Source organism: Mycteria americana, chromosome 1 (genome assembly GCF_035582795.1).
Source record: "Mycteria americana isolate JAX WOST 10 ecotype Jacksonville Zoo and Gardens chromosome 1, USCA_MyAme_1.0, whole genome shotgun sequence".
Classification (NCBI taxonomy): Eukaryota; Metazoa; Chordata; class Aves; order Ciconiiformes; family Ciconiidae; genus Mycteria; species Mycteria americana.
The window spans coordinates 56,169,724-56,185,867 of NC_134365.1; the positions used below are offsets into that span (position 1 = coordinate 56,169,724).

The 16,144-nt window shown below is 46.4% G+C and overlaps 1 protein-coding gene across 3 annotated transcripts in view; it reads left to right on the top strand.

The window, feature by feature from the left end:
* The window catches only part of TCF20 (transcription factor 20), a 134,670-nt gene that overhangs the window by 12,553 nt on the left and 105,973 nt on the right, over positions 1-16,144 (top strand). Inside the window, exon 2 of one of the 3 annotated variants that reach the window (XM_075499368.1) lies at positions 522-632. The exons of 1 other annotated variant lie outside the window; for it this stretch is intronic. Coding sequence is in view for 1 of the 2 variants with exons in the window: in XM_075499394.1 (XP_075355509.1) it covers positions 11,847-11,852 (6 nt within the window). In the remaining variant the exon portion in view is untranslated. Of the gene's footprint in view, positions 1-521; positions 633-11,832; positions 11,853-16,144 lie in introns of those variants that run through there. One more of the 3 variants, XM_075499394.1, reaches the window with a different exon arrangement.

Below are 16,144 nucleotides of genomic sequence, written 5' to 3' on the forward strand. Positions count from 1 at the left end.
TGCTTCTGAAGGCTGAGCTCGTTGTGCATGCTGGGTCTCACTTCTGTACTCTGCCTGCTGCCATTTCTTACCCCCTGAGCTCAGGGACCACTTGAACCTTCACCTTCTCACATCTGCTCTCCTGCCATCTCCTCATATGTGCCTGATCTCCTGTTTTCTGCCGTAGCAAGAGCCTGTGCAGGCTCTTGGTTGCATGCCAATGGGCTCTTTATGCTACCCCTATTTACCCTGGTTTATCTCTTCCCACTCCTTTCCCTATTCCTGTTTAATTTCCTTTGGTATGGAACTAATGTTCCAGGTTGTGCTGGGAGACTGGGTTGAGCTGAGATGGCAGAAAGAGGGTGGAGGGGAGGAAGGGACTTATACTGGTAGGTGTGAGTTTCTGCCATCAGTCTTTAATCTGTTGCTTATTATGAACCTAGCTAAATCAGCTGGATCTGCTAGACAAACATCAGGTGCTCTGTGTCCTGCCTCCATATTCTACTCTTTTTCTATTTTTTTTTTTTCCTGAAAATTAATAGGATTCTGCCCATTGATGATTAAAACATCGCCTGGAGTTTTGGAATGGATCAGATGCGTCAATCAGATGTTACCACATTGCATCCAAAGAGAGGAATGCCATCCAGCTGGGGGTAGGGTCTGTTTTTTCTTTGCCCCCATCAGTGTCTAGAGTTATTGGAAACCTTTTTGTTTTTTTAAATGCAAGAATTTTTAATAGAAAGTACTAGTTTTCAAAATTAATTGCTTTATTGTGTGAAAATTTGACTGCTTTCTTTTTTTTTTATTGGTATAGAGCAATATTGTACCTCTTTATATTCAGAATGTTATTAATAATCTTGAGACTTTGCAGGGCTTTGGTAAAGAAAACATTTCAGTAACTACTTCAAATATTTTGGGAGGAAAATTTGGTGTCTTAAATGAAAAGTAAATCTATTCTGATTACTAAGAAAGATGAAAATAATATAACTTTTTTCAGAAATGTCAAAGTTCAGGTCATTTGTCCCAGTTCTAGAAATTAATGTAAAGCAGATTAATAGCCCTGCATAAACTGTTCCTCTTGCAACAGGAGAAAGAAAGCAAATAGATCAGTAGAAAGCCACATCTCTGTGTGCTGCTTACGGGTACTTGGCTACTGTGGCAGCAGGTATAGTATGAGACCGGGAATGTGAATCCAGAGCCTCGCACGGGCTTAAAGAACAGGTTGCAGCCCAAGCGTCAAACTGAAGTGGCTTTTTGGCTCCCTTCCACTTGCTAGTGCACAGCTACCCATTATTCTCTCACTGGTATGCCACCCGGCTGTCTCAGCAGAGAGGCTGCAGAGACAAAACACTTATCTGGCTCTCAGAAGTGGGATGGACTTTCCAGGTGTTGTGATTTAACCCCAGACAGCAACTAAGCCCCACACAGCCACTTGCTCACTCCCCCCAGCTGGGATGGGGGAGAGAATCAGAAGAGTAAAAGTGAGAAAACTTGTGGGTTGAGATAAAGACAGTTTAATAAGTAAAGCAAAAGCTGTGTGCACAAGCAAAGCAAAAGGAGGAGTTAATTCACTACTTCCCATCAGCAGGCAGGTGTTCAGCCATCCCCAGGAAAGCAGGGCTCCATCACAAGTAATGGTTACTTGGGAAGACAAAACACCATAACTCTGAATGTCCCCCTCTTCCTCCTTCTTCCCCCAGCTTTATATGCTGAGCATGATGTCATATGGTATGGAATATTCCTTCAGCTGTGTCCCCTCCCAACTTCTTGTGCACCCCCAGCCTCCTTGCTGGTGGGATGGTGTGAGAAGCAGAAAAGGCCTTGACTCTGTGTAAGCACTGCTCAGCAGTAATGAAAACATCCCTGAATTATCAACACAGCACAAATCAAAAACATAGCCCCATACTAGCTACTATGAAGAAAATTAACTCTATCCTAGCCAAAACCAGCACACCAGATCAGGCATGAGAAGAGGTGTGTTAGGGTTTGTGTCCGGAAGTAATGCTGTTCCAGTGTTGCTCAATTGAAATCCGAAGTGCCTTATGCTTCATGATGATTTCCTGTTCTTGTTAAAATTGCTTTTGCTTTAGAAATGAAGGGTCTTAAAGCTGAGGGGTTTGACAGAGCATGCTGCAGAATGATTCTTTTCTCCTCAGTATGTAAGTTTCCTGAATGAATGATTTTGAAGTAAAGTAATATTTCCCTGCAGAGCCTGCCTCTGTTAAGTTTTTAGACTGTCACAGCAACAGCGAGACTACTAGTGCAATATTAATAATTTATGTGTGTCCCTCATTTTGGACCTTTGTCAGTCATTTCAGCCTCAGCAGGCTGGGAGAGATGAGAAAAGCACGTATGTGTTTTGCTGCTGTTCTCTCTGCATATCTTCTCAGGGTAGGCAAAGGATTTTGGTCTCCAGAGAATGTCTATCTGGAACCTTTTAGCAGTGCTAAATTTACAGAAATAATACCAGAAAATAGCATAACGGTGTCACATTTCAGTCAGCTCTGCATAGGGTTGTACTGCTTTCATTGGACGTCTGCAACAAGTGTGGTTCAGATGTTTGTGAGCTTTGCCTGGCTGCAGTAGGTGAGGGAGAGGTGAACCTTTTATGGGTCCCTTCTGTGGGATGAGTCCAGCCAGGGTGTTGCTGCGTGTGTATAATCAGCCCCAAATGTTTCTGTGCTGCTGCAGCTGCATATAGCTTTCCTCAAAACTGGGCTTCGTGTCCTCGATTCTCTCCCTCACCCTCTTCTAAAGGGAGAGAGATGGTCAGGTAATTTGTGTGTTTCCTGAGTGGGTCTTGCTTGAGATGAGGAGCAGAAGACTGAGCCAAATGAAAATGGGTCTTCAGAAGCGAGGCTGATGAGAGGACGTCACCAGAGAATTCAGCTGGTTTAAATACAAAGTGTTAGTGAATTCTGGAGTTAACTGTTGCAGGCTTGCACTTGGTGTTAGCAATCATCTGAACACCTTCCAGCTTGGCTGTCTATTAGATACTTCTCCTTCAAATCCTGTTGGAAGCATGGCACTGCATTTCGGGAAGTTTTGAAGAGCCACTGGTGTAGCATGCATGAACTAGTTGACGTGTTTCAGCGAGTCTGTGTTCTTGCAGGCAGGTACTGAACAGTTTGAGTCAGATTGGTCTACTTCAAGTGGTATTCAGCAAGTGGGTGAGTAGTTTGCAGGAAGTTGGAGAGTTAGCTCCCATATGTTGCTCATGGTCCAAAGTGGTTGATTCACCCCAGGCAATGGGGAACCTACAGGTTCTGTGCTGCTGGGTCACAGATGGATGGATGGGACTGTCTAGGAGAGGAGAATGTTCTGCAAAGAATTTAATCTGTATATTAAACCTGAAATAGCTTTACTGAGGAAAGACAGATTTCTAGAATCATTGTTGGGGGAAACTAATGTTTTTTTTAAAACTGGATTACATTGTTTCAAATTCCATTTTTGAACGTCTTGGCTTGGAAAAAAGTTTGGCTCAAAAATTGCTGTGTGTGTGCAGAAGGATCTGAAGAAAGATTAACGGATAAGAAGAAACTTGGTCTAATTGTTTTGTGTTGCACGCATTAAAAGATCTTTTCATTTGAGACTGAATTTTTTGCCATGGTTTGTACCTTTGTAGTTCAAATATACTCTCCTCCCGGATTCTCCGTTTTGTTAAGTCTCCCTGAGAGCTTGTATGTACAGTTTGAAGAAAACAAGATGTAACAGAGTTAAGATTTCTTGAACTTAAATTTTAATACTTAAATTGCATAGCCAAACGGCTTGGCTGCTGGTGAATGGTTATAGTTCAGAAAGAAACTAAGATGCCTTGTTGGACTTCAGATGTCTTGGTTGCAGCAATGAGATTTTTTTTTTTCTTTTTCTTTTTTTTGGACTGAGAACAGGCTAGAGCCTTACTCCTGGCTCTGCACTTGCGTGCTTTGTCTAATATACATATACATTTCTAACAAAACGCTTCTTGCAAAGCAGCGCTGATTTCGTCTGCGAAACAGAGAGAATTGGGAAGCTCAGTTGGAAGACTGTCTTTTTTTTTTTCCTTCCCCCCCTCCCCCCCTCTTTACAAGAAGTTACTTTAAATAGGGAGCTGTTCAGCAGGTTGCAACCAGAATTCTATAATAAGATCTCTGTTCACTCTCCCTACTTTTTCACATGCAAAGTTGTGGCTGTAATTATATGACAGCTGCCCTCTTGGCTGACATGCAGCAGATTGAACTGGGGATCTCCAGAGCTAAAAGTGTGAGCTGCTACTCTGTGAGCTAAAGCTCTATAGCTGGAGGCTGTAATGATCTATATCCTTCATGACTGAGTGTAGAAGGGAGCTGCAAAAAGCACTTGCTGAGTTATGGTGTGTACAGGGTACTACTCACTGTGTACATGGTTACTTCACGGGTGTACTGGAAGCTTTCTTTTGGTGGTTTGTGATAATTGTACAAACTGTTGTCAACTCACAGGTACTTTAAAATGACACTCCATTTTGAAGCCTTTCTACCTTAAATAAAATAACTTTACTAGCCTGTTAGTCAGGCACAGATGTTTTTTGCTGTATGTGTACGTTGTGCTGAGAATGAGGGACTCTGATGTTACTGAAGTCCTCCAACTCTAATGCAATGTAAGGAATTGTTACCACTACTAAGTGCAATATGAAAAATTCTACAGCACCAGTGATGTTCAGACAAATTTGTCTTTATGCTTTGCTATTACAATAGTTTTTTTAGAAATGGCACCATGGGAGCTTTGTAAAAGCAAAGGAAGGAGAGGCTGGAATTGTTGGAATCTCTCCTGTTTCTTAAGGACCAGGAAAACCTGAGCAGTGCCAAAGTTTGTCAGGCTGAAGAAAAATGAAGGGAAGCAGAACCATATGGAGCTTCATGAGTAGTGTCAGCCGTGGGTAGCTTCTGCAACCAGTGTTGCGGGAGAGGGGGAAGTGTGTTACAAGTTGAGACACTAAGTTTGAACTTTGTGATGTTCTTAACACCTCCTTTCTTCCCATCCCCAAACCAAAAAAATAACAAACCCAAAAAGGGAGGTAGGTGCCTGCTAGCTTTAAATGGGGCAAAGTATGCGTTCCTGTCGATCTGCACAGTTCAAAACCAAGCTGATCTTTCCCCCATTGAAAAAATATAAAAAGGAAACGTTTAAGGGAGGCAATTAAACATTAAATAAAGTCAAAACTGAGACAGTCTTTCAGACCTGAAACACTAAGTTAGTGCCAGCTCAGTGTGTCAGAAACTTACTTGATACCATATATATTATTAACAGGGACATTCTCTGCTGTAAATGAAGATATTTTCCATGTATGTTAGGTCATGTCCAATTACACAAGTCTGACCGTACTAAATCGTGGTTTAGTTAACGCCCTCCACCCTAGTTGCATTCTCCACTGCCTTTCCTTGCATGAATTCATGCACACAGGGTTAGTATAAAAATGCCTGTAGCACGGCCTAAGAAATTCCTATTTCCTCACCTCCCACCTCATGTTCCTGTCCTGTACCACCCCTGTCATCCCATTGGTTGTGTGGATGCAACCATTGGTAAGACCGTGGTGTAAAATGCATCAGTGACCTAATGTGGGTCAAAAGCCCCCTCCCTCCAAATAACGTGAAATGACCCAGGCTACAGTCATCTAGTCTGCGGTGCTGCCTTGCAAGCAGCAGTGTTGGCAGAACTGGGGAGGACATGTTGCAGGAGGGGCAGAGGGAATTTCTTAAGTTGGTCTTACTCCTGAAAGGGGCGTCTTGTGGGACTGGCCCCATCAGGCCGTGTCACCAGTCCTGGGGCTCGATTCTCTACTGCCTGCCCCATTGCTCCATACAGAGACAGTGGGATGAGGCTTCCCCTGCTTCCTGTGGGAGCCTGTTCCACAGCCTAATAGACTTCACAGTCAGGAAACATCTCTTGATTATGCTTTAATCATGGGTGTCAAACTCCTGGTCCCTGGGATGACCTTAGCCTGCATCAATACAAGTACCTTCCTTGCATGTGCTGCCTAAAGCCTTCCCCCCCTTCTCCTCTGGCATTTATTGCAGGCCTGTTTCAGCTGCAGGCAGCTGTACCTTGGCTCAAACTCTGCTGTCCTTAGCACTGTTGTTGGAGGCTATTGGAGAAGTACAGATCTGGTAGCCCACATCAAGGGCCTAAGTTGCGATCTGAGATGGGCTAGTCACTTGGAGCAGGTTTTCAAGAATCCAGGCTGCTGGCAAGTGAGCAGATACAAGCTGAAGCAGCATTCGTGTGCATCTCTACCTTGGATAGAGCCAAGTCTGAGGAATCCGTTAACAGCACAGCTATCCCCTGACCTAATTACATTGCTGTCAAACTCGGGAGTGCAGGTAAGGCTCCAGTATATTCCTGCAATTGGTTTGAAGCAGGTCTCAGTGTCTTTTACATGACAGAGTTTGGGCCATCTGTGTTGAAGTGGGTAGGGAGAGCAACCCAGCCAAGCCATTTGTCTGTGAGCCTGTGGAAATACCAACCATGAGGCTCCTCAGTGAAGACTCTGTGTGCAGTGTATCCAGTTTGGCAGGTGTGGGGAAAGAGTCTGCCTTGCTATCTGTTCAAGGGATGGCTCTCTCCCATGGCTGATGGCAATTACTGCCAGGTTGCGGTGGCTGGCTGTGAGAGGATGGATGGGTTTCCTGGGGAGAGCAGCGTGCACCCGCTGTGTCGCAGCCCTGGTACGCAGTAATAGTCTGGTTGCACTAGAAGACTTTTTTCCCCCCTAGGACGTAGCTGTTGTTTTGCACGTGTGTACTTCACGTAAGCATTTGCCGTCTTCCAAGTCTCTTCTCTTTGTTGCCACTTGCTGAACCCCCTCAGTTCCTTCTATTCCCTTTCCAAGGTAAGATGAGTTGAGCAGGTTTCAGTGCTTCAGAGATGAATATATCTTTGATTTGTATCATATCATTATGAAATCAGCACTATTTTTCTGGTCTGTTCCTAGTACGGTCAGACATTTTGCTTACTCTCCCATCCGCTTCTGTGATATTGGTAGACCTCATTATGTGATGTCTTTTTACAGAATGGATGTAATTACTCCAGAACCAGGGGGTGTATGAACTGTTCAGATAATGACCTGTTAAATTGTTCACAACAGGAATGGTTGTGACACCGGAGATCTGAAGTAGCTTCCTTAGTGTTTCTCCTGATCCCCTCCTCTGTGCCCAGGGTCGACCCCTCAACATCCCCATCCTGCCTCTGTGTAATGCAGTTCATGTCCTGGCTTCCTTCTGCTCCTCACTGCTCTGCAGGGGAGTTATTTCTGTGGTGTCCTCACACAGTTTCCACTCCTCACTGGCCATGGGTTCTCATCCTCCTCCTTGCTCCTCAGAGGTCCTTGTCCACCTTTCATTGGTGCTTTACCATGGTCAGCTCTTCTGCAGAGCTCTGCCTTTCCTGACTGTACTGCCTGCTTCACAAGGGCGAGCTTTTTGCTTTCCCCCATTCCCATGGGAGAAATAAAACTTATGTCTCATCTAGAGGTGCATAAAACATGGCCACACTGTCACCAGATTTTTCTTTTTCTACGTCCTATTTGGCTCAGGTCATCTCTTTCCAGTTAGCTGTGCATGAAGTATCCCTCTTCCCTTATCTTTGTTTTCATGGGGTTTGCATGCAGCATCTTGCTCTCCTGGGGCTAAGTGCCATGCCTGTTGAATCCGAGGGTGTAGTTTTACAAGCGTTGTTTTCTGCAGCCGCTGCTGCTGCTGCTCCTGAGCTGCTTGTTCAGCTGTGCCAGTGCAGCTGAATGTGCTGCTGCACACTGAACTGGATCAGGGAATTGATCTGGATTAAAGTAGCCAGGGTGGAGAGGAAAGCTGCTTGACCCAGCAATTTGCCCAAAGAAATACTTGAGAAACTACAGTTTAAGGGCACTTTGACTTGATAGCCTTTTGACTAACACTCCCCTGGTATAGAAATCCCTTGTTTAAATGTAGAGTTGCTGCCTCCCGCTTTTCAAACCCTCCTCCCAAACTAGTAACACCAGCAGCCACCTGCTTCAGGCATAGAGCAGCTGCTGCAGGTTAAGAAGTGCTGTGCAGCTGCTCTGGGAAGCATGGGCCATGATGCTGTTCAGAAGGGTCGAGGACCCCCTGGAGTAAAAACGGATGTGTGTCAAAACAATCCTTGTTGTGCAACATCTTAGAAAAAGCCTCTTGCTTATCGTAGTTGCTGGTCTGGTTTTACCCTAAGCCTTATTAATGTTCCAGGACATTGCTGTGTCACTAAGTTTCTGGGAAATACAGCATACCTCTGGATGCTGGCTTGAAACTTTGAAAATACTTGCCCCTGCCCCGCTCTGCAGGACATGTTTAACCTGCCCCATCACTCCCGAGCTGCTTGAGTGGAGCCCTGTCTGGTGGCTCTGCTCCTGCTCTTCCACTCAGCTTTCACGCACCCTTCCCTGCCTTATCTGTTTGTGTGCTCCCAACTTCATGCTGTCCTGGGTTTAATTTTTGTTTAAGATCTTCGTTCCTTTAATGACAGCAGGAACCGAAGGCTGTTCTCTGTGGGGGCTGTGGTGCGCGGCTGTGCTTGAGGTAATGAGACTTGATGAAAACCTCTTGTTACTGTGGCAAGATTTCTTCCCTCTCTGTGTTTGGGGGGGGGGGGGAAGAGAAAAAGTGACAGACCCTGCTGGGTATGTTAATATATTTTTAATGGCTTGCATGTGGCTAGCTGAAGACTTATTTGTCCAGCCTCCGAGAAAAGTGGAGCAGCATGTTATTCTTGTGCACCTTTGACTGAGCTTAGCCAGGAGTTGAAATGGGAGAGAGGGAGGGTTGGGTGAAAATTTCACAGAAATCCTGATGATACAAATGAAATCTGCTAGAAATGGAGGGGGGTTGGCAGGGAGAGGAAGAAGATTGGATCCCAGATACCTCCTCCCCTCCCCCTCCCCAAATCTTCCTCTTTTTCTGGAATATTCTACCGTCTGCGATCATCAAGAGAGCTTCTGTCTCAGACTGTGGTATTTCTACCAGTGGTGAGGGGAGAGATTTTTCTGAAATAATTGCCATATTTCTCACGAGAAACAAAAGGGTTTATGCTACGGTGGCGAGCTGGGGAGGGGAGGGAGCTGGTGGGGTTGCAGAGGGAGGTGCGGGTGGGGGGGTGCTGGGTATTTTCCCCATCCAGCCTTAACGTGCTAGTTAAGCTGCAGGCAGGATGAGGCTGGTGGTCTGAGCTGGCTCCCCAGCGCGATGGGGGGGTTTGCTGCTTTCCTGTTCCAAACGCACACAGAGTGCCACCGGGGCTGGGGGGCAGCCGGGCTGGGGCAGCTGTGGGTCCTGGGGGTCAGGAGCCCGGTGGCCAGGGCTGCAGGTCAGAGCAGAGGTGTGCTTGATGGAGCTGCGAGGAGGAACATGCACAAGGAGAGCGAGAGAATTAATGCTGCGTAGCCCTGGTGAGAGGGGGAGAGAGCAAGCAGCGAGGAGCCCTGGCACTGGTGCGTGCCGATTACATAGAACAGCCGGGAGAGGATGGCCCTAACATCTTTGACAGGTTGGCTGGAAGGGGTTGAGGTATGGACTGGTACGATGGACTGAGCCCACCCCCAGCCACCTCCCAATGCAAGAGGGTTGGGGGAGCAGTGGCATCTCTCTTCCATCCTTGCGCTCTCATTCTTATAAAATCCCAATCAAGGGTCATGTAGCCCTGGGGCAGGAAGGACAGAAAATCTGGTAGACTATAAAACAGCATTTTTCTTGGTGCCAGCAACTTGTTGTTCCTCAGGAAACAGCTACTGTGCCAGCTCTGTATTTCCCCTGTATTCAGCGATGAGCTCAGACCTCCGTGTCCACTCACAGGAGGTCTGTCCACCCTGTGTTGAGCCTGCGTGGTTTGGGGGGCCTCCTCCAAGTGAGGAAGCCAACACATGAGAGGCATCTTCTCATCAAGGCAATAAAGGCATGCTAGCATCTCTTGAGGCAGGTGCACAGCTGGGGTCACTGTTGGGAGGAGGTTGGGAAATCGTTTTCTTGAGTCCCTGCCCAGTCCTGGAGTAACGTGCGTGAGAGTTGCCAACAGCCCTCGCCTGGCTTCTTGTTTCTGTCAAGTGACTGTGGTGCTGGAAAATGTCCTGCTGCAGATGAATACCCCTTCTTGGTGGCAACATCTCTGGGTGTTCCTGAGGCAGCATCCCAGCAGGGTCAAAGCTTTCTGTCTTTTTTTAGGAAAATTAAAAGTTTGACTGTCTATTTAATTTTGGAGCCAAGGAACGGTGCTAGACTGGCAACTCTAGGGACATCCTTTGTAGCGTGCCCCTGCCAACGTACCAGATTGCTGACTCCCAGCCAAACTGTCCCCTCTGATTTTTAAGTAGCACAAAAACAGTTTGTGGGAGATTTCTCTGAGGATACTGTAAGTTTCTTTGCGTTACAGAAGACTGGAAGCACATATGGTGAGTTACCGATATCTAACTGAAAGGACGGCAACTTGTTAGCCTGCACTGACCGGATTGCTTGGCTGATCTGACCATACCCTTATTTAGATTTAAATTAACTTTCAGCTGATTTAGTAAAAATGGGTTTAGTAGTGAAGCAGGCAAATCAGGGACACATTTGCGTTCTGTGTAAATCTGTCCACACGGGGGTTTAATGCCATTTTACCCATCTGCTTAAAGTGCTCCAGTTTGCCTCTCCTGTGTGTCCCCGTGCAGGCAAGCCCTAGTTTTCGGTGAGTGTCCACTGCTTTCTTAACCCAGTTTTCCAGCTGGGCTGAAGTTGCTGACGGCATCATGACTTATCCAGGAGCATGAGTGAATGTGAATTGGCACAAAATCAAAACCAGAGACCCACCAGGCTCCCAGTCCTGTAAATTCTGGGTTGTTGAAGCCCTACTTTGCTTGAGTAGCCAACAATAACAGTCAGCTAATACAGTCATATAGTATTTTTTTTACTCGGGCCTCTTCCACTGATAGTATGCTTATAAAACAATTGGAAGGTTTTTGTTTGTCATCTTAAGTGTGCTTTCTAGTGTCATGTCCAGATTAGTTTTAAAGATGACCCAAAGGGAATGCTTGTTTCACACTGGGCTTGTACCAATTTATCTCCCCCCCTCCACTCCGCCATGATGGATTTAAAAAATGGTACTGTCATCAACCCTGATATAGCTAAGGCTACAATAAAGAGTAATGCGTGCTCTGTGTTTTAATTTTTTGGGGGCTTAGTTAGAGAACTGCTGCTGAGGTATAATGGATGTTTCTGTGAGCTCTAGTACTTTAATTGTAGGTAGGAGAATTTTGAGTCTACTGGCTGTCTTCAGCTTAAAACAACTGAATAAATACAAGTCTTGGTATAGACAGTAGCAAAAGCAAGTGCAGACCAACCAGAATTTGACATAGGCTGAGTAAAATCTCATTCCCTTTTAACATCACAGCTTTCAGCTTCTCGCTGTTTAGGAGGACATAATTTTCTTGGTCCGCTGATTGTCATAGTCTTTCAGCCTAGAAAAAACTTTCATTGCTAGATGGGGAAGATGGGGGAGGTAAAGGAAATGGCCAGAATTTTTGTGTTGATGTTCTTTATGTAGTACGTTTTTAAAAATAAAATAAAATCCCCAAACTAAAACAAAAAACAAACCACAAAGTCACATGCACCTGTCTATTTTTAATTTTAAAGATTATTTTAAGGTCATGTCTAGCAATCTCATGCCACAAGCCACTTGCTGTACCATCCCCTCTGCTAAGATGTATTGCCATAGCCCTGCTTTTCTGTAGGCTTTACAAGCACAAGGCTGTGCAACATGGTTTTCTTGCTTTCTGGTTGTTTACTAAGGCAGAGCTGAAGACATTGATTTGATTTCATAAAAGGAAGCCATTGGGGAGGGTCTCAGAAGACCATGGAGTATCTTGCTGATGTTGCATGCAGGTAAAAAGTGGGCATGTTATTTCTGGGAGGGGAAAGGAGTCTTCTGACTGCGGTGTTTAATTCCCTTACGCAGGAGGGGGAGCACACAAGGCTGGGGGAAGGCAGCTGACATGGGTGCCCATTGGGGTCCAACGAGGGTGTCCCAATGAAGTGGCAGTGACATTTGTTCGCTAATTTAATAATCCTTCACCCCAAGCTTGCCCCCGCGCCTCTTCTCTCACTCCCGTTAGCCCTTCCCCCTCCTTGGGAATCTGCAGTCCCGTTGGGGGGAGTAGGGAATTGCAGCCTGTGAACTGCACCCAGCAGCTCGTGGTGGCGGTTGCGGCTGCTGCTAAATCAGCCAGCTGAGCACCTGCTGTCTGCCAGCTAAGGGAACTGAGCAGCCAGCTATTTGTTGTTAAAGTGACATTGTCAAAATAAAAATCCTATTTTAAGCAGCCTCTTCCTTGCATTCCTGAATAATGCACTGGAGTATTAAACTAAATGAAATTTAAGAAATCGCATTGGTCTCCCATTTGTAGCCAGAGGGGATGGCCTTGAGCATCAGGTATGAATTACCTACACGCCCTGCAACCACAACTTTGAATCCCAGCAGGCTTGACTTAGCCCTGTGTGCTGAGGTCGATAAATTGACTTCCATGCAGCTTATTATGTGGGGCTCTTTCAGATGTGACCTTATTAAAACCTGGAGTCCTCTCTGGACGTTAACAATCCCATGGCTGTTTCCCTAAGTATAGGGGAGGGTGTTGCTGCAGTGTCCTTGACAAAAATCTCTTCCTTCCCCAAAATCTCTGCTGAGATGGGCACGTGCTGGTCATTTGCCGATCCTCAGACATGACTGCAGCGTGTTGCTGAGTGAACGGATTCTTCTGTGAGGGGCATCAAAAGCAGGTGTCAGCCTCATGCTAGTGTAAGGGCTAGAGCTACTAGCAGGGAGGCTCTTCCCTGAACGGGTAGTTGCATACTACACTTGATTACATTGTATTGTTGGTGAGATTCCTGTTTGTCATTAAAAAAAAAAACAAAACCAAAAAAACCAAAAAACCAAAACCCCAGCTCTAGCCAGCTGTGTTATCATTTCATAACCTCAGACTGTTTCCTTCCCTTCTCCTGACCTATCAGTTAGTTTTTGTAGTGCCCTCAGAGCCGCTGCCTTCTCAGTCTCCTCTTGAACTTCCTACCCCCATTCTTCATATGCTTGGCCACAAGTCAACATCGAAACGCCTGTGTGCTCAGATGGGAGTTTAAACTGCTCTGAGATATTTAATATGTGGAAGACAAAACTGACTTGCCACAGACATGTGGGAAAGAGAAGGGAGTGACCCAGCATCCTAGGCTGAGGATCGAGTTAGCGCCTGCTCTTTTCTCCCCTGACTCCCAGCCTCCTGAGAAAGTTGGAGGTTTCTGCCAGTGTGTCACGTCTTTGCTCCTGCTTATCTTCCAGAACTCTTTTTTCCTGGCCCTTTTCATCCTTGCTCAGAGCATCTTGGGTGGCGTGCAAGTAGAGAACAGGCCTTTGTACCTGACGCTGGCTCTTTTGTCAGGAGGGAAAGAGGAGCACCGTGGTTAGGGCACTGTCCCTGGCTTTGGTTCCCCTGTTCAAATGCTCTGCTATCTGCGAAATGGGGCTGTTGCAGCCCACAGGGCTGAAGGATGTGCATGCTTACAGGCTGCGAAGCGTTCGACAGCAGGAGAGGGGAAGGCTGGGGATCGACAGCTGCAGAGCTGCCCCTGTCCTGCGGTAGCAAAGTGGAATTGGCACCTTGGGCTTCGCTGGGAAACAGAGGGTGAGAGCTAATAAAAGATCAGTTTCTAATCTTCTGTTTTGGGGGAAACGCTGAGCAGCAGCAGAAGTGCTGGAGCTGCTGATCTACAGATTGCTGTGGCTTGGCTTAGTCTTGTTTCACATTATAATGATTTTCTACGAGCTCGTGTGTGTGTGTGTGTGTGTGTGTTAATGAAGGCTTTGGTTCAGTACAAGTTGTTATTACTGGACCACGATTTCTTGGTCTCTTTCACAAGCAAGTGAATTTTCCCAGCGTCCTGCCTCTCTGTATGCACATGCATGCACATGTGTGTGCACTTGGGGAACTTTCAGGATGGAAAGTGCAGTGGAAATGTAAAATACTATAATTATGTGCAGCGTTCATTTCTATTTTTGCTCTGCAGTCAGCTTGGCAAGTGGAACTCTGTGTCTGGGCAGTCTCATATCTGATCTGATCTATTTGTCTGTGCTTTTTTGCATTGTGGTTTACAAGCCCTGCAATTGAAACCTTCAAGATTACTTAAAGATGGAATGAGAGTGTGCTTCCATTGAGCTTTGTAAAGGCCATTTCTTCTAGTGCAAAATAATGGGCCTAAATGACTTGACAGTGCTCCTTTTAAATCCACCACTTGGTTCCTGAGGGGGCGGGGGCGAGGAGGTAATGTATAGGTCTTACAGGAATAAAGCCAGTGTTTTGTGCTCCCCTGCGGCTCTGCAGCAGTAGCTCACTGACTGACCCTATTAGCAGAGCCGTGCTGTCATCGCGGGTGAGTCCGGTGTGCGGACAGGGAACTGAATTAAACACATAGCATGAAGTTAGGGGATGCGGTGAGGCTACGACAGTGACTGCCAAGTGGGGAACAAATGAAATGCTGGTGGGGAGGAAGGGATGCTCCCTTATAGCTCAGTAGTAAAAAAATATCCAAGTCTTTCCTTCTCTCCAGTTTCCTTTGAAGGTGCAGCCATGGGAATGACAAGTTCGAGGCGTTCCAGTGCAGGCAATGCCACGCAGTGCTGTAGAAAGGCAGGTGGGGGGGTACCAGAGAGGTGCATTTCTTTCTGAGCCGCTCCTGAGCCCATGCACCAGCATCGTTCTTGGAGAAGCTGCAACTATTGCTGGAACCTCTTATGGATGAGAGGTAGAGCCGAGGCCTTGATCAATCGATTGTTAAAGATCCCACCGCACTTTTCATGAGATGAGGGGGCAATAACCTCAGTGTCCTGGCCAGATTCCAGTTCATTACTTTCTGCCCGTCTAAAATTTCCCCTTCCCCTCCCCCTGCCGTTTATCCTGGAGAAGTTATCATTTGCTTCCTCTCCTAATGACTCACGGGTAATGCTGCTGGCACACAACTGATGCTTTATTTCATCCTGGTGATGAGGGAGTGATCCCTGTGATTTGGGGTCTTTGGGCTGAAAGAGGTGCTATGGAAACACAAAGATGTTTGGAGTGTACACATATATACAAAAGTGCTGTTCCCTTCAGCTGCCGTTTCGAAACAGGTAAACAGGTTTTCCAGCTGCATCTTCCAGCTAAATCCAAATCATAAATGTGCGTGTGTGTCTTCAGTGTATGTGTGTGCGCAAGCCTGTCTCTTCCCCCCCTTCCGTCTTGGAACAAGAAGAATGTGTCAAGCCCTCTGGCTGCAATCCAGGACTCTCCGTGGAACTATAAATCGACCCGTCAGGGAGGGGGAAAGAGATTAACGTTGGCCGTCTTCATTAGTGAGTCCCCAGAGGAAACTGGGTCTGCCATGAGCCGTGAATGAGACCAGCTGAGAGAGGAGGGGGAGAGTTTGCGGTTTTTATCACTGCCTCCAGAGACCCTGGAGGAGTGGAGGAAAAGAGTGTGATAGGGATGGGAGGATGTAAAATGAAGGAAGCCGGAGCTTTCCAGCACATTGCTCGCTCCCTCATTGGAGGGCAGGTAGCTGGTTGCTGCTCCTCCGCGCCAATCCCTGACCCGTGAGCCCATGTGTGTGGCTGGAGTACTTGGCATGCTAATTGGGAGCAGAGAGGAGCGAGCCCAGTGGCAGTGCAATGCCCTGCCACGCTAAACAAGTGCTGGTAATTGCATTCAAGGTACTTTCATTATGTCAGATTTTTCACAGAACCAGAAAAGTGCATTTATCACGAGCGGCGTAATTCTTCCTGGGCATTGCTCCGGGTGTGTGTGTGCTTAATTCCCTGCCCCCCTCTCCCTCCCAGAAAGATGAAAGTAATTCTTGCCCGTGTTTCATTCTCACTTGCACACTGATTTTTACAAATAGCTTCTTTGAGCTTCAAACAACAATCTCTTTCTTCCTCACTCTGTTTATTGTATATGTTTGCACTGCAGGTTCATGCAAACACATGCATGCACTAACACACACGTGTGCTAACTGTTGTTTTTCCAGGCTGAAGGAGGGTACGGAGGCTGCAACTGCAGCTGGTAATGTTTCAGGTTCCCTTGTAAAGTCCCTGAGAGCCTGGATTGTGGTGGTGCTCCTACCAGTAAAATCTGGTTTAAGCTGGTAGTTGTCTCCCC